The sequence below is a fragment of the Cheilinus undulatus genome, linkage group 5 (genome assembly GCF_018320785.1).
Source record: "Cheilinus undulatus linkage group 5, ASM1832078v1, whole genome shotgun sequence".
NCBI lineage: Eukaryota > Metazoa > Chordata > Actinopteri > Labriformes > Labridae > Cheilinus > Cheilinus undulatus.
Window position 1 is genome coordinate 18,138,737 of NC_054869.1, and position 27,838 is coordinate 18,166,574.

The 27,838-nt window shown below is 39.3% G+C and overlaps 2 protein-coding genes and 2 non-coding genes across 4 annotated transcripts; 2 read left to right on the forward strand and 2 right to left on the reverse strand.

Moving 5' to 3' along the window:
• Positions 1 to 464: 464 nt before the first annotated feature.
• On the reverse strand, positions 465 to 2,811 carry LOC121509869. The gene is made up of 2 exons (XM_041787620.1): positions 2,757 to 2,811; positions 465 to 1,707 (listed from the first exon to the last, which is right to left on the reverse strand). The coding sequence occupies exon 2, from the start codon at positions 1,652 to 1,654 to the stop codon at positions 980 to 982; it is 675 nt and encodes a 224-aa protein (XP_041643554.1). The 5' UTR covers positions 1,655 to 1,707; positions 2,757 to 2,811; the 3' UTR covers positions 465 to 979.
• A 37-nt stretch (positions 2,812 to 2,848) lies between these two features.
• Positions 2,849 to 2,922, forward strand: trnai-aau. The gene has a single exon. It is a non-coding gene; the product is annotated as a tRNA-Ile (tRNA).
• Positions 2,923 to 4,247: 1,325 nt separating this feature from the next.
• trnaf-gaa lies at positions 4,248 to 4,320 on the forward strand. Its single transcript has one exon. It is a non-coding gene; the product is annotated as a tRNA-Phe (tRNA).
• A 520-nt stretch (positions 4,321 to 4,840) lies between these two features.
• On the reverse strand, positions 4,841 to 27,808 carry fam81b (family with sequence similarity 81 member B). Its single transcript, XM_041788638.1, has 9 exons — positions 27,683 to 27,808; positions 27,421 to 27,467; positions 26,715 to 26,922; positions 24,611 to 24,729; positions 19,176 to 19,305; positions 15,615 to 15,721; positions 9,735 to 9,846; positions 8,628 to 8,829; positions 4,841 to 4,974 (listed from the first exon to the last, which is right to left on the reverse strand). Exons 1-9 carry the CDS (start codon positions 27,719 to 27,721, stop codon positions 4,841 to 4,843), a joined length of 1,098 nt encoding a protein of 365 aa, XP_041644572.1. The 5' UTR covers positions 27,722 to 27,808.
• Between the last annotated feature and the right edge of the window lie 30 nt (positions 27,809 to 27,838).

The following is a 27,838-nucleotide window of genomic DNA, read 5'->3' on the forward strand; positions in this document are numbered from 1 at the left end:
GTAATTTAGGATTGTGTACCACATAAACACAATATCTCTTGAGATAATTTGATCCGTTTATAAATCAAGACTATTCCTTCAGACAGAGCCTCAGTTTCCAAAGCATCTCCCAGCATAGTGTAAAAACTATTTTTGTATCAGCCTGACAAAAGACAACCTTTACTGAGCCGGCTGCTGCCTCACTTTGGCACATTTATAAAATATCTCTGAACTGCCTTCTGCCTGGTTTACAACACAACTTTGATTGTGAACATGTCCTCTCATCTTTTCTGCAGATCATACTGGAGCCTGCCAAAATAAATATTTAATGCAAGGCTGATTATTCCTCCCTGTCCTGATTCTTCCTAACTTGTTTGATCAAAAAACCATGGATTTACTTTTTCTCTGAATAGCATCTTAAGCCTCTTCCCTGAATAACAATTTCAAGCTATACATTATAGGTCTGATAAGTAAAACGGCTTTTATTTATCAAACATATTTGTGGTACATGGTTCTATTACATGATTTAGTGTTAGGTCATCCCACGATCCTCAATATTTACACCACATAGAATAGCAGATATCCACTGTCTATGCAAGTGCAATCTATGCATATAGATTCAGATTAGTTTGAATGCAGTTTAAATGATATCAAACAATTGGAATGAACAATAAGAAATTAAATTTAAGGTAACACATAATCTCAAAGACTTAACAAGGCAAAACAATGTTGGAGTAAGTAAATCTTTTCATGTAAACAGGTGGAAAGGAAGTGAAAAAAACATGTAGGCCTCAAAAACATGCATAGCAGTTAAAAACATGACATGAACTATGGTTATAGCTGTATGGAGGCAAAGATCAGCTCTGTAAATCTTTGTGAGATTATACACTCACTTTACAGTCACTGCTCAATTTATCTGGGGAGTTTTCTCTCTGCTCGGTACCAAGCAAGTTCAAAGTCCATTTTAACATTATATTAAAACCCCACCCTGTTCTTCAGGTTATCTTCCCCCCTCGTTGCCAGGGCAGAAGTGCTTGGACATTAGGATGCAGATGTTTTTTCCACACTCCCAGCACTGCTGTCTGATATGTGGAGAGCCTTGTTGGGTCTTCCTCTTACATAGTGGGCACACCTCTGCAGCATCTTGTCCTATGGGGCTTTGGGATTTTTTTGCCAGCAGCTGGTTCAGTTCTCTCTCTATGTTGTCATCAGGCGCCTTTGCTATTCCCACTATCTCCACTCTTTTAGGGTCAAACACGCAATCCTCTTCAAGGCCACTGGGGACAGATTTCATGCCACAGTTAGGGGGCACCCAGGCAGTGTCGTAGCCATTAGAATGCCAGGTGTACTGCATGGGATGGTTGTCCTGGTCGATGCGCTTGACACGACCGACACGCACATGCAGCTTAAGAACAACCCGATCTGTAACTGCACTCCCAAGCGGATAATTAGATGCCTTTTTTATATTACGACTGACGTACACACCTTTTCCCAGCATGCCTTTGGTTGACTGTTGGAAACCACTGGAAATGATGTGCCTTGCACTGGCAATGCTGGTCCCATGGTACATAGAGTAGACACCCCGGTTTCTAGGTTTCTGAGAATGTTCAAGCTCCACGCCAGAAAATGAGGCACCATCATCCACCACCTCCCAGCCAGAGAACTGCACTGACATCCTGATGGAAGACTTCGGCTGGTACAGGGTGTTTGTCAGGTCCAACTTCAGTTCTGTGGGTGATGAAACCAGAAATTTAGTGTTATAGAATTAGGAGTGGTGGTTAGAGCAGCCTTTCACAACCTGGAGTGCCTTTAATTTAAATTGAGGAATTACAATGAATATGAAGATCGTTCGCTATCCCAGTATAGATAATAAAAAATGTCTCATACGACCTTTTTCTTAAATCACGTCAGCATAAAGGTTAATGAATGAATGGGCATACATCATTATGCAATACACAACAATCCTGCGTTTAAAGTTTTGCAGGTGTTTTTTGGTGCATCAAAAACTGCATCAAAGTGTGTTTTAAGATCAAATAAAGGTATTTTAATTGTTCAGAGAGAGTGGCAATCATCAGTAAGTAGACTGTTTTTTACTTGTATATTTTGACAGGGATTACTGGAGATACATTTTTTTTCAAGGGTGTTTGACTTGAAAATGGTTGAGAAATGTTAGGTAAAAGTAGCTAAGTAGTTTTCAAACTATCTCTTAAAATGTATTTAATTTTATAGCCTTTACCCTCCCCATCCCTTAAAAAACACAAAAATCCACATTATATATAATTATGACCTTAGAAGGTTTTGTCAGGTGAATAAAAATACATATACATATTTCTCTTATCTCTCATTTGCCACTACCACTGAGTTACTGGATTGAATTAAAATATTTAGCTATTATTTTCTGCTATGCTCTTTAAATCTGACTGTCAATCATGCTGTATTTGGCTAGTTTTTTTATGTAATATGTCTACATGCACTGTATTTATCTTAGTAGTATCAAATTAATCTAGATTGATCTGGTTATTGAAGGGTGTTGGAAAAATAGTTTGCCCTGTTTTTCCTCATAGTTTGAGATTTAGCAGGTAAGAGAGGTTGTGATGGCCTTTTAACGCAATTTTGCAACACAAGTCTTAACAGTTTGGAAGTGTACCGGAAGCGTATATCAAAACATATCACTTGAAAACATCAGTGGATTATAAAAGCACAAGACTGACACTCGTTCTGTTAATGAGCAAAAACAGATTTTCTATAAACTTCTAGGTGAAAAGTGCTTGACTTACCGTCAGTTGAGTTTCCCGTCGGCTTTGTTGTTTTACTTTCATTTCCTTATGTTTGAAGTGAGGTTTGATGACGTCACTCCCACCGATATTCAGGCCGGTTACCTCAGTTGGTTAGAGCGTGGTGCTAATAACGCCAAGGTCGCGGGTTCGATCCCCGTACGGGCCACAGTGCTTTTCACTACGAACGGCTAAACATGGGTTAAAAGCTGACGATTAGTGCCATCTTATATGACATATATATGAAACAAGAAAGTAAAATAATCCGTTAAACCGCAGCCGCGATTTACTGAGCGACACACATGTGTTACTCCTCACGTGCCCTGGTCATCTTTACTTATACCGCTTTTATTATTTGACACCTCTGGTAGGTTGCAACATTGCAAAATAAAAGAGGCCCCGGTGACCGTTTGTTGATTGGCGTAAATGTCGCCGGTGAACTTGGTTGCTCATTACGCCAGAACACCTAATAGTGATACAGCATGCACACCCTGTGTTACTATTGTCACTGGTATTTTCAGAGACCACCGTCAGTGTTGCCAGATTCAGCTGATAGTTCCCAGCCCAAAACCTGTCCAAAAACCACCAGAATGCACAAAAACCGACTAGTGATCAATATTTAGTGCTTCTGCTTTTGACGAACGTACAATACTCCATGAAAATCCACTGACAGCTTAAGCACATTAATAATAACTCCTATAGACAACAGTCCACAATCATACTGATTTCAGGTGCATGACCACTACCTGCATCTCATGCACACACTTCACTTTTAGAGAGTGTTATCACAATTATTACATGTTACGGGAGGCAGACAAGATTGTATTTGGTATCTCACCTTTACATGCTTGGGGGTTGCTCCTTTAACACACCGATGAAGGGCTTAACAGCTGTCTACATCACTAGCGTATGTGGCAGCTGGGTGTGCAATACAACAACATGAGGGTAATTCATAACTCCTCTCGCCAGAGGGTTTTGCTAGCTATAATGTTTAATACTGAAGCGTTCAACTTTTTGTTTATTTTATCAGGGCCCCCACTCCTCCTGTGCAATAGGACGTTTTCCAGTTTTGTTTAGGATTCCGCTCATGACATGCTACTGTGGGCCGTAGGCAACGCCAAAACAACAAAATGAACCGTTTTCATCGGTCTCTGAGCATTTGGTTCTCTTGCAGACGTGCACGCGCACACATAAAAACACACGCGCGCGCTCTTGCTCTAGTTACTTTGACACGTTCACTGACATCAAGAAGAACTTCTTACTGTCATAACTGTCATTTTAGTTAACTAAACAAAACAATTAAGAATGTAATCGAGTCTGTTAAGATGCACCAAAAAAACCCGTCTAACTTAAGGAAAACCAGCTCAAATTATATCACCCACCCAAGCTCATTCTTACCCGCACAAGCCGCCTTAAAACCACTTAATTGAGCGGAAAACTGCCCCAATCTGGCAACACCCACTCTGATGGAAACCTGGGTACCTTGATTTACATGCCGAAATAGCTCAGTTGGGAGAGCGTTAGACTGAAGATCTAAAGGTCCCTGGTTCGATCCCGGGTTTCGGCAGTTTTGACCTTCAAATATCTCTGCTGTATGTTAACTAATCCATAAAATTTCTACAATGTAAACAGTGACTTCTGGTAAAACATCCAGCACCACTCATTGTCATTAAGGTTAAACAACACTCACATTCATGTTATTATTTTTACATATTTAATTCAGTTAAAACAACTTGATTAATTTTTGAATGGCAATTGATTTGGTTACTCAGTTACTCATCCATAAAAGGTATACATAAAACAGTAATGCAAAGACAAACCACAAAATATAAAAAAGAGCTAAGACATAGGTCTGAGAAGCAAAGCACTACTAAATAGACTGTTTAACAAATAAGCAGACTGAATCAAAACAACTAAAGGATCAGTCAGAAAAAGTCATAGTGATTGCAAGTGGAAGATAACCTGACTGAGCATTTGGTGTCATTTAATTAATTTCATTCAAACATTCAATTACAGCCAGGCCTCGTAGATTTAAAGACTGTAAATAAATCTCACTAGCATGCGGCTTCTCAACAGCTGATATGTTGTTACAGACCATGAAGGTCTGTCACCTTGCTATTGTTGAGCCTAAAATCCCTCTGAAGCTCTTTTTTGTTGAGCTGGGACTTGATGTCACCTATCTGCCTCAGGGACTCAACGGCATCATGCACAGACAGGAAACCTGAGGAAAGAGAAAGCAGGGTGTGCAAAGGATCAGCAGACGTTATCATTGTGTCAGTGTTACCGTTGATTGATTGAGGGCTTACATTGGAATTAACTGGTTATTTTGGTCTTTTATACAACTATTTATTTATTAGGTTTTGTAGTTATTATGTTGTAAAATTAATTTCATTATATTAGCCTTTGAATACTGTCCTTTGTCTTACTCATCAGTTATCTTGACTTCACTGTGTAAACCAGACCAGCAGCCTAAAATAAAAGTATTTGGTAATATCATATGTACTCAGTTATCATATTCTGCGGCTGTGAACTGTGGTGAAGAGATGAACTTTCCTCTCACAATGATAGGATATTAAATCTCTCCTCTTCTCTGTCCAATGACCCGCTTCTCTTGCAAAGAATATTTACGGCACTCATCAATTATGTATTGCTTTCTCCCTTTATCACCCTCTCCTTCCATCTTTTCATCCTATACTTAAAATAGAGCGATGACTCTCTTGCACTGACATCAGCAGCTGAGCCGTGATTCATAGAGTAGTTTACCCCTGCGTTTATTTACTGAGGGAGACCTTGGCTCTTTTTTCATTTATCAGTATGCTTTAATAAGAACTGGGGGCTGAGAGAGGTTGACAGAAAAAGTGGGGAAAGTCTGAGATCTTGTGCCAGGACTCTTGGGAAATGAGTGCCCAGATGGAGATGAAGGTCAACAGCAGCTTGAAGCAGAGCTGAGCTGCTGCACTGGAAAGTTTCTGGAACACAGCGTTTTCCTGAGCTTTATCCACCATAAAGTAGCTCTAAGACACTTCCATGTAATTTAATCTGGTTATAATTTTAATGAAACAATTATTTTCTAATTTTCTTTTGCATTAAGGAGCTGTTAGATAGTGTGTGGCTAGCCTGAATACAAGGGGAAACGGCAACTGTCCTGCCTCTAATCAGGTTTATTTTTGTTCTAATAATAATGAAATAATAATAAGGCAGTTCCACATCCCTAAACTATGAAAACTCACACTGACAAGTGATTTACATGACTAACCCATAGAGGGTGTTGAGACAATTTGCATCTTTTTTGATCTTTTTTTTTTCTTTATTATTTTGACTACGTTGATGCTAACAACATGCATTTTGAAGGGAAAAGGTTTTTATTCAATATTATTTTGAAGTTTCAAGATCAGAATCTGTAATGGGTCAATAATAAGCTCTGTAAACTTTTTGTAGGGTGTTGGTGACCAAACTTGCCCCATTGAAAGCCAATAAAACGTTTTGGTTTTAATGGCATTCTGGTGTTATTTCTTCAAATTTGCAGTTTTTCCTGTTTTTCATTCAAATTGTAATATTGTATTAAAATCTTAAAATTAAAAAATGCATAAAAATCAATGTTTCAGCTCATTATTAACATATTTAAGGCTGTGATAATCCCATTCAAGGAAATTCAATTTACATGATATAGTATATAAAAATGTTTCTTTTCTTTTTCTTCTTCTTTTTTTCTTTTGTTTGTTTGTTTTACAAAATCAGGGGGTTTTGCACTTAAGTTGGCATTTAAAATTAAAAAAGCTGGCATTTTAAATTTCAAATTAAAAAAAAGAATTTAAACAGTGCTTGATATTTATGATCAGGTCTGATCTTGATTAAAAAATAAGGCAAAAAGTGCAAAAAAGGTGGGGGAAAAAAGTATTATTTTTACTGCGATTTATGTATGGCATTCATTTTTGGCCACCTATACCCTGAGGGTAACGACCTATTTAATTACTATTTAATTAAAAAACAGAACATTAAAATGCAAGTTGTTGGTCATGATGAACATATTAATGGCTGTAATAATCCCCAATTATTGTTACATCAATTTGCATAGTATAAAAAATGTCACATTTTTTGTACATAAATAAATATCAGGGTTTACACGTAAACTGCCATTTAAAGGTTTAGGCACCCCCCAAATTCAATTAATATCCGATACTTATAATCAGGTCTGATCTTGATTAAAATATTAAAGTAAAATAAATAAAGTCTTATTTGTGTATGCTGTGATTACAGCTGCCATTTTGCTCACTTACTTCCTATGTGTTGTCACTCTCATTTCCACTCTTATCACACTACTGGAGTTTTTAAGTAAAGATCAAATGATAAAGATACCATGACAAAGTAAAACTAATCCCAGGGGACCTAATAATGAGTGATTTATTGGTTTCAAATATTAGAGATTGCAGGCAAACTCTTGCATACATCTAAAATGCACATAAACATTGGCAATAGTACATGCATATATATTTTTATCGTAATTTTTGATGGATAATTTCCTGTCCCATTCACCTATATTATTTATTTAAATGGACTTTTTAAAAGTTATTAATATTTTTTATCAGTGTAGGCCCTAAGCAGGCCCTTGCAAATCAGATGGATATGCCTGTTTCCTTGTTTCTCACTGGCAAATCCATCTTGCAAAGCTCCCATCTGAGCCATTTGGGCCTGATTAGAAAGTGACAGGACCAATCAGCAATGAGGGGCAGTACTTTCAGGTGCGGCAGAGTCGTGACGTAATCAAGCAGCAGCAAGTGGCTGGTGCAGTTATGGAGGAAGAGCTTAGCATGGATGTTGCTAAAGCACCAGTTTTATCAGAACTTGACGACATTTAAAGAAGAACAAAGAACTGCAGTGAGTTGTTTTCTTTTCAAAAAAGACAAAAGTCTATTACCTACATGTCTATAGTTGCCATGTTTTGTGTTATTCCTCAGTAGCTGCGCACGCGCAGCTCGATAGCGGCTATGTCACGTGTTTTGTTGCTCTGATTGGCCCATAGAGATGTGACAGACAGAACGTTTATCCAATCACACTCCGAGTTTTTTTCAAAGCCTCTGCCTTTTCCTAAACGTTTCCTATTAGGGCTTTCCCAGATGGATGTGCTTCACACATCCATCTGGCATGTCAAGTTATGTAGGCCCATAATGTTGTAAAATGTTGTGTCTGAGCTGTAACACAGTCATTTGCCACTAGATGGGGCTGTCACTCTGACTCTGACTCTGAGCAGCACAATAAACAGATGGGTCTTCATAGGAGCAGTGCAGATTGGCTATACTAGTATATAACTACTCAGCAATGCACAACAGCTACAAAAACATGTAGCATAAGCTGCAAAGGAGGAACGGGTGAAAAGCATTATGGCATTATCAACACTGATCCCACTCAGTCTTAAAAGTTAACACAGCTCATCTTAACAATGACTGGACAAGGCAGTGTTTTCTCACTAGTCCTGTAGTCTCAATTTAAGTTTCTGTTTAAAACAATGAAATAAGTCACTAGGAACATCTCTAATACAAACTTTACACTTTGGGACCATGACTTATGAGGGAAAAAGCTTCTGCATTGCCCTTTGTATGCGTGTTCCGCTGCCCTCATGTCAAGATTTATGTTTCTTATGATAAAATTAAGATGTCATCACCCAGTCACTGACTGTTGTCATTAAGGACATTAAGCTTTTAAATGGGAGCAAAAAACATTTATCCCATCAGTCAAGCAGTGTGCTGTTTTGAATTTAAAACTACTTTTACCCTTGTTTTCGGATTATGAATATTTTTAGTGTTTGTTTCCTTGACGTAAATGTTAAATATCAGTATGTGTCTGTTTACTCTCTGCTGACAGATGGGGATCGCCCACCTTTGTGGGATTCCTGTTTGAGCAGCTGCAGCTCCTGATGAAGGTCGCTCTCCACTGAGGTAATGCTCTTCGTTAGTTTGGTTTCATGGCGTTTCAGCAGGTCGACCAGTCTGCGGTGGGTCTGTTCCTGCTGGGTCTCACACTGTTTCATGCGGGCCTCCAGAGCACAGAGCCGGTCAGCTAATATAGATACTGATTCAATCTTTAAAAAGAAACAGAAAAACAGTTTTTTAGAGGTTTTAGGTTTAATACTTAAACTGCATTCAAATCTTTCTACAAGCCTTTAAATCTGGATTTAAAGTGATGCTTGCAACGTTTGTCCTTTAAAAATTTAAAGCATATGAATTTTGATTTTATGCAACATTAAATCTTGATGGAAAATAAATATTTTCCCAAGCCATAGTTCTTCTGCAGACTGAACACAATTGCCCTCCAGGATTTTCCTATATTTTGATGCATTTTTTTTACCCTTATAATCCTTCCATGGCCAGCTGCTGAGAAGCATCCCCACAGCGTGATGCTGCTACCACTGTGCTTCCTGATCTAGGCAGATTTACACATGTGCCATATTCCTTTCCATTTCTTGATGATGGATTTAAATGAACTCCTGGGGATGTTCAGTGCCTTAGGTCTTTAGTTTTTACTATCTTGTTATTTAAAGTGAAAGAACAAACATGTAGTGTAATGACAAAAAAGTTCCAATTATACCACTGCTCAGAGTTGATTACATGAATTTAATCCTCATATTCATGCTCAACCCCTATGTCTCATTAACCATCCTGCATAACTCACCCATGTAAACCCCCCCTGTAACCTTCTGCAGATTTCTCGCCATCTGTTCCCTCTCTTCACTTGGTTCCTTTTTTTAAAGTTAAGTAGCAGTTTATTTTTCAGCTGAATCACAGCTCCGTAGGTGTGACTAAACCAAGCACATTTAAACAGAATACACAGAACAGTCATTCTTTGCAGACCCTCACAACACAGCTGTGTAAAAACATGGCAGCAGTGGCAGTACAGGACATTAAATCAACTCATTCATCCATTTCCATGAAGGCTGCTAATAGTTAGATGTATGTTTTCTTAAATCCTGTCTTCTTCAGTACATACCATTTTGTTAAGCTGTTGTGTGCAGCGCTCAGTGGAGGTGCTCAGCCGTTGCTCTGTCCACTTCCTCAGTGAATCTCTTTGCTCTTTTGCTTCCTTTAGACCTACAGAGATCCTGCAAAGCCATGAGAAAAAAGGATTGAAAAAAACACAATAATATTTCCTTTGAAAATACATTTCAGTTACAGTTCAGTTTAACAGATTATTTAAAGTAGATACAGGAAATGCTGTAATTAGGATTGAATAGAAGATGTTTGATAAATGCATCATCATTGTACAAAGCTCCTTATTGGCATAACCTGCTCCCTGGCAATGAATAAGAAAGTGTTTGTTTCTTTAGCCAATATTTTATTGGCTCCTCTTAGCCTTTGTACTAATACGTCTCGATTGTGAAAAGAGAAAGTCAATCATAAATCAATACTGATGTTCACCAAACCCTGCTTAGAGGCACATTATGTCTTTGTTAATTAGAGGTGAGACTGACACAGCAGTAGAGCTGATGTTTTTGGTTAGCTGGATAGCAGCTTCAGCAGGCACAAAGCCGTTACTCTGTGGTTATGTGCTGTCACTGTACAAGCAAAGACACACACAGACTCATTAAAAAAGACAGGAAGCTGAAAGGATGAGTCACACATGTAAACAAGTTTATTCTTATGTATGCTCAGAGTGCATAATTGTTGATTAAATAAATTTAGCATAAAAAGTAAGGACATTTGTGTTTGGTATATTGTTTCTTTATTGTAACATTGCTTCTTGATTATAAATCTTATACCCTTGGAAAGCCTGTTTATCTCTCTTTAAATGGTGCCACATTTGTAAGGAACATGCATTTGTGAGGTAAGCAGCATAGCTGACTATGTGGGTTCTGCCCATGAAAACAAACAAATCTTCTTTACCAATGCCAAACAGCTTATTCTGCTGTTGCTACTGACTCTTGTTTTGAGCTTCTGCCTATGCCAGTTGAATCATGGGGTCAAAGTGTGGAGAAGACGTGGAGGACACTACTATTGTGATCACTGCATCGGTAGAGTAACATCTTTTGGTGGAGGCCATGCGATGGTGTGGGGCAGCATCTCCCTCTCAGGAAAAATGAGACTTGTCCTCATTGGAGGCAATCTCAATGCAAAGAGGTGGTAAAAATGGTCAGTGGACTAGAGCTTGTATAGCCCTTTTCTAGTCATCTGACTACTCAAAGTGCTTTTACACCATGGGTCACACCTGCCCATTCACACCCTTCCGCTCCACTCTCCATTCACACACTGATGGCAGAGATTGCAATGGAGAATTGGCCAATCAGCTAATTCCACTTAAAAGCACCCATACCTAATTACATGCCACTGACAAACAGCAGGGATATTTAATCATCTGGTGATAAGAAGAACTGAATACCACCCAATTGTATGTAAAAAATCAGGATGATAATGTACTTCTGTATTGATAGTTTGTGTCGCCCCTGGCTAAGAAACACTTGATTTTAGTCTTTAAAGGTATCAGTTTCTTAAGCTATAAGTAGTTCATATTACTCACAAACCTATCAGGTAAACAGTGTAAAAATGTCCTAGATAAAATCTCTAAAACAGGCCATGCTGAGTGAAATATTGTGTGGGATGTATTGTAGTATACAGCACCCACACTGTACTACAGCCTGATACAGTGTGGGTGCAGTACTGAGCTGTTTCATGAATTTCTCTCCAGGGTAAAAATGTCTCTACTATACATAAAACATATCGGCACTTCAGTTCAATCGACCTTTCCTCTCGTTCTTTCAATCTTAGATGTTCTCCCTTAATGAGAAAATCAATGAGGCACATGGTGGGACTTTATGTGTGTGTCCTCAGTGCAAATCAGACACCTCAGAGATATCTCATCTATCTGCTTAATGGTGACAGTTGTTTGCTAGACAACAGGGCGGCTGATTTGCACGTGTCGGAGGTGTTTCATAATCTGCATGCCTCCATGAAGGTCAAACAACTCTCTATTATCAGAGTTGATTTTTCTTTTCCTTTTTTAGCTTGGCTGGAAGTACAGATTTAGCTCTTTTGTCTTTTGTCTTTGTTCTGTGAGGATTACAACGAGCAGAACTGTTGCTCTGACAGACACCAAGGAGGGAAAGATAGTCAAGAGAAGTGAGAAGTCCTTTGACTAAATGACTTGCTGTGGGTGTGGGTATCTGTAAGCAGGGAACTTGAATTCTAAACTGTCAGCGACGTTACATCTTTTGTTTTGCCTGATGTGACCAAAGAGGAAGAAAGTTGCATACAGACTTGGTTCCAAATAATGGGAATCAAACTCCTCTTTGTATTCTGTTTGGATATGTTTGTCAGTAGTGTGGCTCCAGACTTTTGGGATCTAAATGCTTAAATCAAAAATGACCCGACAGAAGATTTAACTGTACATCTTTTTTTTGTTCAGAGCTTAAAGACTGAGAGACAAGACTATGTGAAATCCTCCAACTTCCCTTAGTAAACCAAAAGCTAAGAGCTGTCTGAAATCAGCTCTGTACTTTTCAATGGTTTGGCAGCACAAAAAAGAGGTGGATGGAGCAACAAACAGGAGAAAATATCACTTACGAGTTTTAATCTAACTCTACTCACTTCAGAAACACAGACAGCGTGACTTTCCTACACATTTTCCAGTAATCAGCATCCAGTTTTCCATCAAACATCACCAATAGTACTAAACAGAGGGAATTCATCATTAGTTTCTCTCTGAGCTTATTTGCCCCGTGGTAAAACTGCATGATTCATTTTATATTTTCTGCTATTTGAGGTCATTTATCAGCTGTGTTTTTAAATCAAAAGAACTAACAGCCTTTCTCTGCCTCTGGCATCGATATTTTGAAACAGTCTTGGCTCTGGGAAGCACAGCTTGAAACAACTTTAGAGAGTTAAGGATGACAGTATAATATTATACAAAAATTAATTATTCAGACTTGTTTATATTATGTTGGTCTGAGCAGCAAGAAGACGGGAATAAAAAAATCAGCTAAAGACGCCGCTATAAAAAGAAAATCAAGCAAGAAAATGATACTTATTCTGCCCAGATACAAGGAGCATGTTTGATACAGGATATGTTTGGATGCTGTGACACATGGGATTGGAAATTGCAAAGTAGCTCACTTTCAATGTGATGCAGTATGATATGATACATGATACAATATACAACACAATATGGTACCTGGCAATACAAACCTTTCAATAAGATACATATGGATGCAATACAATATTTTATAGCATGATATTTTACAAAAAATACCTTATAATACAATATCTGACAGGAAACCTTACAGTAAGATACTCTACAACACAGTTCAGTTCCATAAAATTTACAACATAATCCAAAATCTTATGATACTATTTAAATTGATGCCATTACATATAAAATGGAGAGATACTCTAAGAGGTAATACAGTACAATTAAGGTAGCCACAGTAATATTAATATCATTATAATACAGTGATTATACAGTGCATTCAGACAGTGTTCAGACCCCTTTCACTCATTTTTTCTCTCATTAATCTACACTCATTTTCCCGTAATGACAAAGTGAAAACATGAAATGAAGCCTGCGAGTTAGCTCTGCCAGAATCTCGAGTCAATCATTCACACCTGACATGCATCTTAATCAAATCACATGACCCACATCCTCCTAAACTAGTTGGCTATTTAAGCTGCGAGATTTCCTTTCTCTTCCTCTGCTGCAACGCTGCGCCTGGATTACCGCTGTGCTCTTGCTTGCAACCCTCCTCCACCCCAGCATCTACCTGTTGGCTCCGGCTGGGGTTAAAGCTGTTATATTATCACTCCTCAAATTCTGCATGTAAAATCTGTTAGGAGTGATTAAATCGGAGCCTGGCGCCAAACATAATATGTTGCATAATAAATGGTTAAACAAACTTCTACGTGAGATTACTGGCTGAAATAAAATTTTTATTTTTTTAATTTATTAAAAAAAGAAATATCACATTGACATAAGATCTCGACCCTTTTGCGCTTTGGCAGCAATTACAGCCTTGAGTCTTTTTGAATATGACACAACAAGCTTTGCACACTTGGATTGGGGGATTTTCTGCCATTCCTCTTTGCAAATCCTCTCAAGCTCAGTCAAGTTGGATGGGGTTGGATGTCAGTGGAAAGTCATTTTCAGGTCTCTCCAGAGATGTTCAACATGGTTCAAGTCAGAGCTCTGGCTGGGCCCCTCTTAACCTGACACGCCTGACACACCACGCATGGATTTGTTTCACACATCCATCTGGGATGGCTTCAATAGGAAACGTTTGAGAAAAAGCTGAGTTTGGAAAAACTTGTAGCGTGATTGGATGAACGTTCTGTCTGTCACATCTCTAAGAGCAACAAAACACGTGACGTAGCTGCTATCGAGTATAGACATGTAAGTACTGGACTTTTGTCATTTTCGAAAAGAAAACAACTCACTGCTGTTCTTTGTTCTTCTTTTAACGAAGAAATGTTGTCAAGTTCCGATAAAACTGGTGCTTTAGCAGCATCCACACTAATCTCTTCCTCCATAACTGCACCAGCTCTTGCTGCTGCTTGTTTACGTCACGACTCTGCTGTGCCTGAAAGTACTGCCCCTCGTCGCTGATTGGTCCTGTCACTTTCTAACCAGGCCAAAACGGTTCAGGCGGGAGCTTTGCAAGATGGATTCGCCAGTGAGAAACAAGGAAACGGGCGTATCCATCTGCTTTGCAAGGTAAGGCCCCTCTAGGATATTCACAGAATTGTGCTTAGGGTCATCGTCATGTTAGAAGATCAATCTTCTTCGAAAGAACAGGAACAGGTTTTCATTGAGGATATCTCTGTACTTTGCTCCATTCAGCTTTCCCTCAACCTTGACCAGTCTCCCAGTCCCTGCTGCTAAAAAACACCCCTACAGCATGATGCTGAAACCACCATGCTTCACTGTTGGGATGGTATTGGGCAGGTGATAAGTGGTGCCTGGTTTCCTCCTGGTGTAGCATTAAGAATTGAGGCCAAACGGTTCAATCTGGGTTTTACCAGATCGAAGAATATTGTTTATCCCAGTCTGAGAGTCCTTCGTGTGCTTTTTACAAACTCCAAATTGGCTTTCATGTGTTTAGCACTGAGGCTTTTGTCTAGCTGCTCTGCCATAAAGCCCAGATTGGTAGTGGCTGGACTGATGATTGTCCTCCTTGAACTTTGTCCCATCTCCACACAGAATCTCTGGAGCTCAGTCAGAGTGACCATCAGGTTCTTGGTCACCTCTCTTGCCAGGGACCTTCTCCCCAGATTGCTCAGTTTTGCCAGGCAACCAGCTCTTGGAAGAGTCCTGGTTGTGCCAAACTTCTTCCATTTGAGAATTATGGAGGCCATTGTGCTCTTGGGAACCTTCAGTGTAGCAGAAAATGTTTATAGCCTTCCCTAAATCTGTGCCTTGCAACAAAGGGTGAACAATAAGGAAAATTCCAAGAGTTCATCAATGTCAGGTGCCCCAAAATTATGAAACAATAGTATTGTTTTCCATTTTAAAAGATCAACTCATTGCTGTAAGGGATTACTTTCCTCACAGTGTGCTGGTGAAAAATTCTTGTTTCTTTGTATGTTCTTGTTTTTATCGCAAAGCATAAGTTACATACAGGAAACGTCTGTTGCTTTTTTGTATAATGGAGTTGTGCAGGATCAGACTTAACTGTGAACACGAGTTCAAACATTTTGTTTTTACATTAAGAATAAATAAACATTTTCCTACAGATATCATGATAAAGCTTTAAGTGTCTGAATGTTTTATAGCTGTAAATTACCTTAAAACATAGGTTTCATAATTGTAATTCAATATTTAACCATTCATAACAGTCAGGTGAATTGGATTAACGGGATGTGCTCACTCTTTAATCAGTAAGCTTACCTGTCATCTAGTTGTTTAACCTGTGCCTGCAGATCAGACGTGGTGCACTTCTGACCCTGATAACGCTCTGACGCTGAGGCCTCCAGCCTCCCCAGGTCATGATAAATCTAGGAAGAAAAAAAGGAAATCCCACACAAACGTGCTTTACAATGGAGGATCTTCTCCTAATGCCTCCCTCTGCTGATCTTTAACCTTTGTGGTGTCTGCTGACTCAGGCAGATTGAGCCTCTACGCCAACCCTCCGGTCAGTCAGGACTTGGAACACCCACAGTGTGACCCACTTTCTCCGCCTTTTCAATTATCTTTATGGTACGTGCTAGACCAGTGCTCCGCGTCTAATGTGCTGCCATCACCATGATTTACTTCACCAGGAGAACAGAGCTCAGGCTGAATCAGGGAGAGTGTTTGTTGACAGCAGTTTGGGTGAGCTTAAGATGGAGTAAAGTGATGGAGAGCATTACGTGACGTGTCTCCTAATCCAGGGTTTTACTATTTTTTATGTTTCTGTGTATAAAGAGAATTTGATCACTGTTGATGGACTGGGGAAACCCTTGCTTTCTGTTTTTGGAATTAATTTTACATCTCACTTCCTCCTTTCTGTGGTTGTTATTGCACCTCTGAGTTTATTCAGTAAGGTCCGCTGCACTCAGCAGAAGTAGGCTCTGAATTACATGCCATCTTTGTAAGCATAAATAGTAAAATACACCCCCATTTGTATTGTGACATTATTCTTTCCATCATACCAATAGCATTAAAATAGATGTAAGCTCTCTTTTATACCTAATAATTCCAAAAAGGAGGCAATTACTCCTTAATGTGGGGCTGCAACATTTATATAAATCCTTGGCTCTACTCTGTATATTAACAGGGGAGGGATACAGATTAGAATAGTGTTGCTTTTCAGTGTAATGCAGCATAATTGAATATATTTCAGAACAAGATTAAAGAGTCTACAGCCATAATAGCAGGGCTTTAAATCAGTAACTAGGCATTTAAGTGATAACTGAGCTCACCTTTAACAGGTAAAAATATTCAATGTTTATTATCTTGATTTTGTCTCCAGTAAACATTTGCTAAAAAGCACAAAAACTAGCTGCTGTTGATGGGAATTTGTTGTCTGATAGTTCATCTTAAATGTAAATGTGCAGCATTCAAAATGTCAATCTAGCAGATATCAAATATTTCAGCATTGAGTCAAACCCCCTCTGGGTTTGTTGTTCTCAGCTCTTCGTTCACACCATTGAGACTCATGCTTTACATCTGAAATGCATACAGATGCAGATGGATTGTTTTGTACTCAGCAATCATATTGTACATATTTACCTCCACCAAGGAGGTTATGTGATCGGGTGGGTTCGTTTGTTTGTTTGTGTGTTCGTTTGTTCATTAGCGATATAACTCAAAAAGTTGTAGACAGATTTTGATGAAATTTTCAGGAAATGGCAGAAATGGCATAAGAAAGAACTGATTAGATTTGGGAGCGATCCGAATCACCGTCTGGATCCAGGAATTTTTTAAAGGCTTCTGTACTATTGGGAGATAGGGCTTAGGGTGGAGGTCTGCGCCGTTTCTACTTTACACCAGAAGATGGCGGACATGAGTAACTTCAATCCAAACAGCATTTTTTTGGTGTGTTTCAATTCAAAGTTTTGGAGTTTATAGAGTTTGAAAGACGCACACCCGGTCGAGGACACGAGTCGGAGCATAACAGAGAGAAAGACAGCGAATTGTATCGAGAATACTCACAATGCTGGGAGGAATAGAGGAACATTCACTCTCTGCCATGACTTCCAGTCGTCCAGTGAGACCATGGGTGAGACTGTCAGTGCATCTGTTGGCAATGCTTCCACCATGACAGTACACCCACAGGGAAGCCAATGCTTTGCCTCACTGTGTTTCCACCCCACCAGGGAGGGAGTAATCAGCGAATGCTGTGGTGGCGGGCACATGGGCACGGATCCACAAATCTTTTAAAGGATTCTTCACTATTGGGAGTTAGGGCTAATGGCAGAGGTCTGCGCTCTCCGAGTGCTTTTCTAGTTCTGTACTTTCTTTCAGAGTATACAGACACAAACCCAATTTTGCAATGCCATTGATAAAACTGAAAACTCATGAAAAACATTGAAAATGACGGCAGTAGCACATCTCAAAACAGAGGGGGGGGGGGCAACAAAAGGCTGGAAAAGTAAGTAGTACAAATGAAAAACAGCTGGAGGAGCATTTTGCAACAGGCCAGTAACATAACTGGGTATATAAGGAGCATTTTAGAGAGGCAGGGTCTCTAGTAAGTAAAGATTGGAGGAGGTTCGCTGATTTGCAAAAAAAAAAACTGCATCTAAAAATTGAATACCCCACCATCTACAGAGCAAAATATCATGAAAAGATTCAGAGAATCTGTAGAAATCTCTGTGTGCACGGCACAAGGCTGAAGGCCAATATTGGATGCAGGTGATCTTCAGGCCCTCAGGTAGCACTTCATTAAAAATAGGTGTGGTTCTGTACTGGAAATCAATGAATGGGCCCAGGACCACTTCCAGGAATCACTGTCAGCACAGTTCACAATGCCATTTCCCAAATGCAAATTAAAGCTGGGTCATGCAAAGAAGCCATGATCCTGAAACACCGCCATCTTCTCTGGGCCAAAGCTCATTTAAAATGGACTGATGCAAAAACTGAGCATATAGCAATAGTTCAGGCAGGCCACAGAGTCAACTGCTGCCATAACTGATATCAGCATTGTTGAATATAGTGATATCAGCTTGAATCCTACATCGGACAAGGATGGGTTAAAAAAGTTAGAAAACATTTTTGAGCCACTGAATAACTACTAAAGGTTCATTTATGCCTAATTTATGCTCAAAAAGATCCATGCCTCACCACTGCATTTGGGAAGATAAAGGGTCATACCCTGTCAGAGATGCTGTGTGTGGACTGAGGCACAATACACCTTACTCAGACATGTCTCTCAAGAGATATTTCAGGAGATTAGCAAAAGTGGTAAGTAATAATCCTCTGGAAACCATGCATCTCTGCTCCAAATTTGAGGCCATACATTCAGTAATCTATGAGATGGTTTTATGGCAGGCCATCTAAAAACTGGGGATCTCTTACAGGCAGGCCTGCCAACAGAAATGTTTTCCTTAGGGTGATTTATTAATATGAAACACCGGCCTTGGAGCTAGCCCCCCAGCCAACTTTGCATCCTTTAGGGGCTGGAAAACAGGTCAGTGTTGGGTTCAAATGTTTCCTAGAAGTTGCTTCAGTTCGCTTCTGCTACTGGTCAAACTGAAATATGGTTATCACAGCTTTTGCTGATTTCCATGGGTCACCATGCAGCTGAGACACAGAGAGCTCCCCCCTTTAAACCCCCTTATGGTGGGCCTTGCTTACAGGATTACCTTCCTTTCATGAGAGTTTTGGCTGACCGATTATAATTTCATAACAATTAATGGAAAAATTTAGTGGCTGAGTAATGATGTGTATCATTATCAATGTGCATTTTCCTTATTTGTAATGTTTCTTTTTCAAAGTTCAAGCAAATTTTAATGTACCTCGTCTCACCTTGACTTTCAGCTCTTTGAGACATCCGTCCACAGCCGACCTGAGCTCTGTCACTTCCTGCTGCAGTCTAATCAGCTGCTGCTCCCCCGAGATCACGCCAGCGCTCAGCTTGGCAATGCTGGCATCACACCTGAGATAATAGGTGAGGAAGCAGAGGGGGAACCAGTGAATTAGAGGAGTGGGATGATAGGGTGTCAAAAATGGGTGTGAAGATGAAAGATGAGAAAAACGCTGGAGAAAAGAGTAAGAAAGTGCTTCACTGAAAATAATGCACAGTTTGGATGACACTCTGACAGGCAGATGGGAAGAAATAAGGAAGCTGACCTCTGATGCTTTCCAGGAATTCAGAGTTTAGACTTTGAACATTTTACATTTTCTGGGACTGTTTGTCTTGACCAGGATAAGAATCACACAACACAAATTTGAAGTTTCATCCCAGTGAACAACAAGATTGGGTCACCAGATTTTGGGCCATATCCTTAATACTTATAATACTAACACCTGCACCTGGAGTTCTTAAAAATTATCAAGCCCAGTTAAGACCAAAGATTTGCAATGAAACAAGACCACTTTGGAATATCGTAAGGAACAGCTACAGCTTTGTGAACTGAGCCATCGCAGCTCGAATCAGGACAGCTGATGGTGCTGCCTGAGATTCAGTTTGTCAAGCTGGTTTTTAACATTGCAAGCAGATAAATGGGAAATGGAAATCTCATTTTGGAAGGCTAAATACCAACAGGTATTTATTCAAAGAAGAATATTTTGTTGGATAAAATCCCACTGTGAGTTTTGGAAATGATTACATCTATCTTTTTAAATAAACTTTTCATATGGAAACTTCAGTCTGGTAAACTCTCCTGCCCCCTCCATCAGCCGTGCATGTTAACAGCATAATACTGTTGACTTTTTCCTGTGGGGAATACTGTTTTCAGCAGATATCTTAGTTATAACAAAACAAAGCTAGCAAAGAGCAGTGCATTCAGAAAGTATTCAGACCCCTTCACTTTCTTCTTTTTCCTTATGTTGCTGCCTGATGCTACAGTTACAAAAAAACCCATTTATCTCCACACTCAGTACCCCATCATGGCAACAGAATGTTAGACAATTTTGCAAATGTATCAAATAAATAACTGAAATGTCACATATGCATTCAAATTCTTTGCTAAAACACTTGAAATTTAGGTCAGGTTCCTCTTATTTCTCTTCATCTTTGCTGAGATGTTTCTACACCTTGAATTGAGTCCCGAGAGAGAGAAGGGAAGCATAGACCATATTTCTAAATCATTACGAAAACAGCAGATTATTTTACAATAATTATCATCATATAAATTTGATAAAGATGAGGGGATAAATATACCAAGGTATTTTATGCCTTTACTAGGCCACCTAAGGCCACTTTAATTTTTCACACTTTGGGAAAGTTTATTTATATCCAGTGCCTGTTTTATCCACATTCACTTTGTATCCTGAATAATTCCCCAAATTAGAAATAAGCTTCTTTACATATGGTATTGTTAATGTAGGTTCTGTCAAATACAATAACACATCATCATGCATGTGATGTACATGTCACAGAATGTGCAGTATTGCTCTTCTTGTTGAGACAGATTTAATGAGCAGTAACTTGAAATATAAATCACTTTAAATTGGGTGACCGCTATAGAAATGATATATCACCTCCTCCAGTTGCAGTGATGTGAATAAAAAAGAGTGCCAGTCACAAGTAGTAGCACATTTCAATTCGTCTCATTATGATATTGGTCTGAATTAGGCTCTAGGATTATGACATTTTTCAAGAATTATTCTTAAAAGTTAAGACTAGGTCCTTGTAAAGATGAAATTTATTCCCAAGGCATCTTAGCCCTTGACAGAGATTTTAAAGTAAGAAATTGTTGGAGTAGTGAGGAGGATTTTTACAAGACTTAAGAGTTTCTCAAGCAGAGTAGATAATAGAGAAAGGTTCTCTAAGAACTTAAAAAATAATAATACTGTCTCACAGTTGGCTTAATGGACAAAAATTCTTTACGTAGACATTTAAGTCCATTTTGGACTCTTCAGTGCAAGGTAAGGGATGTATGGTGAATCACTCTACAGGTGCATGTGATCACTCATTAAAGGCTCTTCACGTGATGATAATTGTACTAGCATGTGAAGAGGAGAATTTGTGGAGCATGTGCTTTGAAACATTTTGCAGGCTTTGTACTTTTAAATACGAGAACATATTTAACCTTATAAATTAGTGTAAATGACAGCACAATTCCTGACTAGATCGTCTGACTAAGCGGAATGATTTCACAGTCCTTCTATGCCCATTACCGGTAAGAGCGCACTTTTTAAATGTCATCTTTTCTCTTTTTTGGATCAGGCAGTTGTAGCTTCTGAAAGAATGCGTCACACCATGCAACAAAGTCAACCATGCCTCCTCACCAAGAGTCAAATTGCTGTCCTGTCCTTGCTCAGAGTTGCTCTGAGAATGTTCCTAAATAAATCCTAAGACAGGAGCACTCTGAAAGGATTGCCTTTTGGACTGCAGGGTCCTGGTGATAAACATGGTTGACAATGTGGACATTAGTTCAGTAACTAGACTTGTTTACCGCTTGATATAATGAGCAGATTATGGAGTAATATTTAGTAATACTTGTGACATCCATTATCTTGAGATTATGCAACAAGCATGGTTTTTACTGACGGTTATCAGCATTCGCTTCCTTCCTGTTCTTAATTTAAGCTTTAATCTCTGAGTCTGTAAATTCTCCCTTTCCTTTCTCCATCAAGGTTACTGTGCGTATATTAATGTTTTCTATGTGATAAAATGCTTTGTAAGTTCAATAATAAATTCCAGCAGCTAATTACTGAGGTGCTCTGTGTGAAATTTGTGTTATTTCCATGTAGTCCACCACAGCATGTGTTTAAAAGAGCTTCTTACCAACACAGCTCAAAACCTGCAGCCTTTTACTCCTTTGATTATTTATGACTCACACACAAGAGGTCATTAGACAGAGTAGGGTAAGTTCTCCTGCCTTTATTGGACTGTAAATCAGCTGTTTGTTTACCAATAAGCATGTCTACTAAATGTATCGACCAATCATCGTGAGGATAGTTAAAGAAGATCAGCTCCAGAGTAAAAAGTCTAATTGAAGTCCTTTGAGGCAAAGAGAAACAGATGACAGCCTCCCTTCAGCAGTCCAATCTAATGTAATAAGACAGAGGTACACCGACACAAAATAATGAGCGAGGGGGATCCAGAATCTCGAGTGTGTTTAGACCTTGAAACTTCACACTGGTGAGGAGGAAATGATTATAACTGTGTGCATTGCTATGTAGTTGTGAGAGAGCTAAAGGTTTGTGCCAGGACGGATGGAGGGTTGTGAGACCAGATAAAGCTGCCAGGCAGGATGAAGGATACAATTTCAGGTCATCAGAGGGAGACATGAGCAAGTGAGAAGTCACTTAGTAACATTAATCATTAGTGTTGCATGTGCATCTAAATCAGTGGTTCTCAGCTGGTGGGCCAGAAAAACAAAAGTTCGTCACAGAGATGCTTTCAGTGGGTCACGAATGTGCGCCTGGGAAAATGGCAGCAAAATGCCTACTAACTACATAAACCATAGGCTCATTGGTTCTTGACCTGAGAGGTGCTGCTGAAATCTAAAGGGGACCATGAGGCTCTGTCTGCTCGGATATTGTCAAAATTAGATTTGCATACATTTTTAAAATCCTAATTTTGGCGCAGATGGTCTAGTGCAGTGGTTCCCAACCATTTTTCCTCAGAGTCCCCCCTACTCGTGTCGAAGTCAAGCTGAGACCCCCAAGACGTGAACAAAAAAATTATAGTGTCATATTGCTGCCAAAAATCAACATCAATTTAACTGTTTCATGGATAAAACCTAAGGAAGTGGCTCTTCACTGTTTTTTCTTACCAAAAGACCACTGTATAAACTGTTTATTAAGTGATTTATCAGGATTTTACTTAATATTTGCAAATCTGATTTTGACATCCTCAGAGCAGACAAAGCCTCAGGCACCCCTGAGATCTTTGCACTTCGGACTGGTATACTTTCTCAGCATGATTTAACAAGTTTTAGGTAAAAATGTTGGCTCAGTTGTGCACTATAAGAACATTTTTTAAAGCATTTTACTTTTTCATCAAGACAGCCTCTTTGTTTGGCACTATTTTACAATGCAAGCTTCGGGTACTGGATACCTGCTCTTCCTCCTAAGCGAATCTGATGAGCTTTTTGGATCTGCAGGCTTTGTCAGCTTAAACAACAACAAACTAAGCTAAAACAAAACTAAGTGAGCGATATTTTGGACATGAGTGACCATGATATGCAGGAGGGATCCCAGGTAACCTGGTGGTGGTGTTGTGCAAACTGTGAGTCGATGCCCAGGAACACAGAAAGCTACTGCTGCCAGGAGAGGGACTTCAAACACCCTTCAGGACATTTCTGATCTGAGGAAAGTGACTCACAGATGCCTGCAGCCTGCATCACTACCCATGCAGAGTTCCCTGTTTTACTGAATGCTGGACCTTCTTCAACCTTCTGAGGATAAATTGGATAAACTGACCCAGACCAGAAGAGCTGAATGGAAATTTGTCATCCAAGAAGGTTTATGGATGCTGCTTTATTCTTTTAATGGCAGATAATTAGACAAGCTACAGTCAGTAGGATAATATTTTTACTTCATGAAATCATTGTGTCAGCTGTTAAAGTAGAAAAAAAAGAGCTGAAGTAACTAGTTTTAGCTTAGTTTGTTGTTTTGTCTGTTATAGCCTGCAGACCGAAACAGCTTATGAAATACACTGAGACAAAAGAGCATGTGGCCAGTAGCCAAAGTTTGCATTGCAAAACAGTGCCAAGATCAGAGGCAAAAAATAAAATGCTTGAAAATCTTTTGATATAGCATATAATTAAGCCAGCATTGTTTTTGGCTAAATTACGTGGTGGTTATGTTTAAAAGGACAACATACACTGAAATCACTGGAGGCTAATGCCACAACTATTGCTGAGTATCTTATACAACCAAACTTCAAAAGTACAGAAATACAGAAATAGAATGTGTTAATTTCTCAAAATCTGTAGAAAATATCCTAAATGCACATTATGCTAAAGCAAAGGATGATAATATGCATGTCCCCTTCTATAATGATCCACTTTCAATCATGTTTGAAAAGGTCCAAATTGTAACATTAATCATTCACATTAAACATTTTCATTAAATACATTTTAAGATTTGAATGTTTTCAGAAAATTTGGCCATGATTTTCATTATGGAGATGATGGTGGGTCCTGAGGCTAGATCGGTTGAGAGCCTATGGTCTAAATAATTGCACCGAGTTTTAATCTAACAGCACTTGGCAGCCATTGGCTGTATTGGCTTATATTTGATCTATTTTGTACCTCTGTGTTTGCAGACATTATCTGACTGTGTACCTTGCTACTCTTCCTCTCAGGTTTCCAAAGCCGGCCATGTTCCTCTGGTCCAGTTCCTGAAAGGCCAGTGTAGTTCCAGAGGTGGTCAAGTCCCGCTCTTTGATCTGTTTCTCCAGGGCCTGATGGGAACAAAGATGGCATTTTTAAATGTTATTTGTAAAGGGACCGTGTATATAAATGTTGCCACATGACCCATTACTTTTCATCTGCAGTCTCTTGGCAGGCACAATAAAAAAATAACAGTTATAAAACAGCTCTAAATGAACTAGAGCCAACCCACACATACCACACAGGAGCATAAAGCAGTAAATCACACACACACATTAAACCCAGCAACAAGAATATGTTAGTCAAGGTAGAGCTCCTGTGCAATGTTTTTGGTATGAAACAGACCAGAATTATTACTTTTTCTTATGAGCAAACAAGACTGATTATTTCTATTCAGTTATTTTCAAAGCCTGTCCCCGCTGCTGGGGGGAAGGTGACAGACGTACTGAGTTAGAGCAGAGCAGAGTTGTTTACAGTTTCCAGGGCAAAGATTCACAGTCAGTGATGAGTCTGAGTGTTAAACAAAGCAAGAAATAAAATACTTCTCAGGGAATTGATAAGGAAAGAGGCTAAATGAACTGCTTCGTCCATAGTCGGTGCCAAAATCAACTCAAATGTTCCACACAGAAGCTTCAGAAAAAGTGTTAAAAATCCAGAGTGACAGTTAATTATCTAAATCAGATTGTTCAGTTTGGTATTCAAGTTGTAGCTTTTGCTGTATGCTTTGGGTCATTTTCTTGCTGGAAAATAAATCTTGTCCCAAGCTGTAGTTCTCTTGCAGACTGAATAAGGTTGTTCTCCAGGATATTCCTATGTTTTGCTGCATTAATTTTAACCTTTATCTCTACAAGCCTTCTGGAGCTGGCTGCTGAGAAGCATCCCCACAGCATGATGCTGCCACCAGCATGCTTCACAGTGGGGAGTTTTTTTCAACAGTGGCTTTCTTTTTTCCATTCTGCCATAAAGCTTTGACTGGTGAAGAACCTGAGCAACAGTTTTGTATGCAGAGTCTCTCCCACCTCAGCTGCTGAAGCTTGTATCTCCTTCAGAGTAGTCATAAGTGTCTTGGTGGCCTCTCTCACTTGCCTTCTTGCATGGTCACTCAGTTTGTGAGAACAGTCTGATCTAGGCAGATTTACACATGTGCCATATTCCTTCCTTTTCTTGATGATGACTGACTATGTTTCATATTTTTATGTAACTGACATTACTTTGTCGACAACTTTAGAGCAGACAAATTCATTTCTAAAATACTTTAATGTTTTTGGTTGGAGCTGAGGTAGGGCTTGTGTATAAGGTTATTCGTTTCCCTTGAGCAGTAAGTGTGAAAATACATACAGTTGTGGCAAAATATAAATAATGCAGCAGGAATTTCCTCATCGCCTGCAGAAATGATTATTATATGGGATATCAAAGTGTGCAAAGAGTCTATGGTAACCCACCATCAAAGAGATCATATTAGTGCAAATATTGACATTGTGGTGATTCTTTGCTTTAATTAAGCAGCATAGTCACTTCACAGCATTGTCTATTACTTCTTCATGTGCAGAATAAATAAGCTCTTAGGAATTCATCTCATATTTCTGATAATGAAAGCATCTTATCGCATTAATGGCCCGTTTGAAATGCAACATGCACTCAAGTATTTCATTCTTGGAATCAAAGTTTGAAGCACTTCACAGTGTTTCTTCTAACTAGTGTTCAGAGGTTAGTGAGTACTTGACTTGCAGTATTTATCCAACCACATACTGTGTACATCCTTCTTTTTCTGCTTATACAGACAAAAGGTGTACGAGCTGCCGTTGACGAGGACTAGGGCAGGCTCGGCTCAGCGGCTGCACCATTCTATCAGGTGTAATCAAATCAGCTGTGAGTTTGTGGTTGTGAGTGTGGGTCTGTGCTGTGCATCAAAAAAGACGACGAGAAGAAAGAGACAGAGATAAAAGGGTGAGTAGGAAAAACAGAACAGAGAAGGAGATTAAAAAAAAAAAGAACCACCATAATTGGGAATGATTTTACCCTGCTCACTAACCCCACTTTCTGCCCACTGGTGTACCTGTATGTCCAAGCTAAGCTGCTTAACAATGCGTGTAATAGTCAGTATGTGATTCTCCAGCAGCTTGCGGGACAGTGCCTCCACCTGGATGGAGCCCCGGGTGGACTGCAGACCTGCTGCCACCTCCTCTTTGATCCTGAAAGCCTGCTCCAGCAGCACCGCAATGGTCCTCTCCTGACCGCTGAGACCAGCCTCCAAAACATCAGACCTTAACCAGGAAGTGACCAGGAGAAGAGAAATCAAGCTCTGAGGCCTAAACGTAAAGAATCTCATTAGTATTGATTTAGGTAATAGATGGATCGTGTAGCAAACAAGGTCACTGTAACTTTCTTTAGCACAAGAGCTGATTGGGATTATAAAAGATACAATCACAGGATGGCCCAGAAGAATAATGCAGAGGGGATTCCATTGGTCTTTAATGCCCTCAGGTCACTACAAACCAGATCTTTCATTTCATCTTTGTTCCTGACCCGTGAAGTCTATGTCACCCTGCCTGACACTGCTGTGGATTAAGGATTAATCCGATCAATTTGATTCACAGCAGTGTTAAAAAGGTCACTGGTGGTCCACAACTGTAATCTGATACAATCAGACAGGAGGAAAAGAACTGATCGACCTCTAAGATACAGATAGATCTTAGAATAACTGACCCAAGGGCACCATAAGAAACTTAATTGAAATAAAGGAATTCAGAAAGAAAAGTTACCTGGTTTGATTCTTATAAGCCTTTGACTTGTGCGACATTCTACTGCTCTAAAAGGGAAAAAAACATGTTACAGACTCTGCTTAATGAGTTTATAATCTATTGTGTTTCAAGCACGCCCTGTAATTGGATAATATTTCTTCTTATAAATAAATTCAACTAACAATATATAGAAAAATGACTCACAACAATGCAATATATTATGTTCCCTTTTCTAATAACATTATGGAAGTAGTAAATATATTTTCCATTTCAGAGTACTCACAGGCCTTAGTTTTTCTCCAGCCAGAGCCCTTGAGTTCATGTGTTTGTGTTGATACTTGGTAACTGTGGTTTCCTTAAGTGGGGTGTGCCTGCTGGCCTGCCACTGTGAATTTGTCAACACAGTAATGTGAGAATAATGTATTGTGTACTCAGTGAC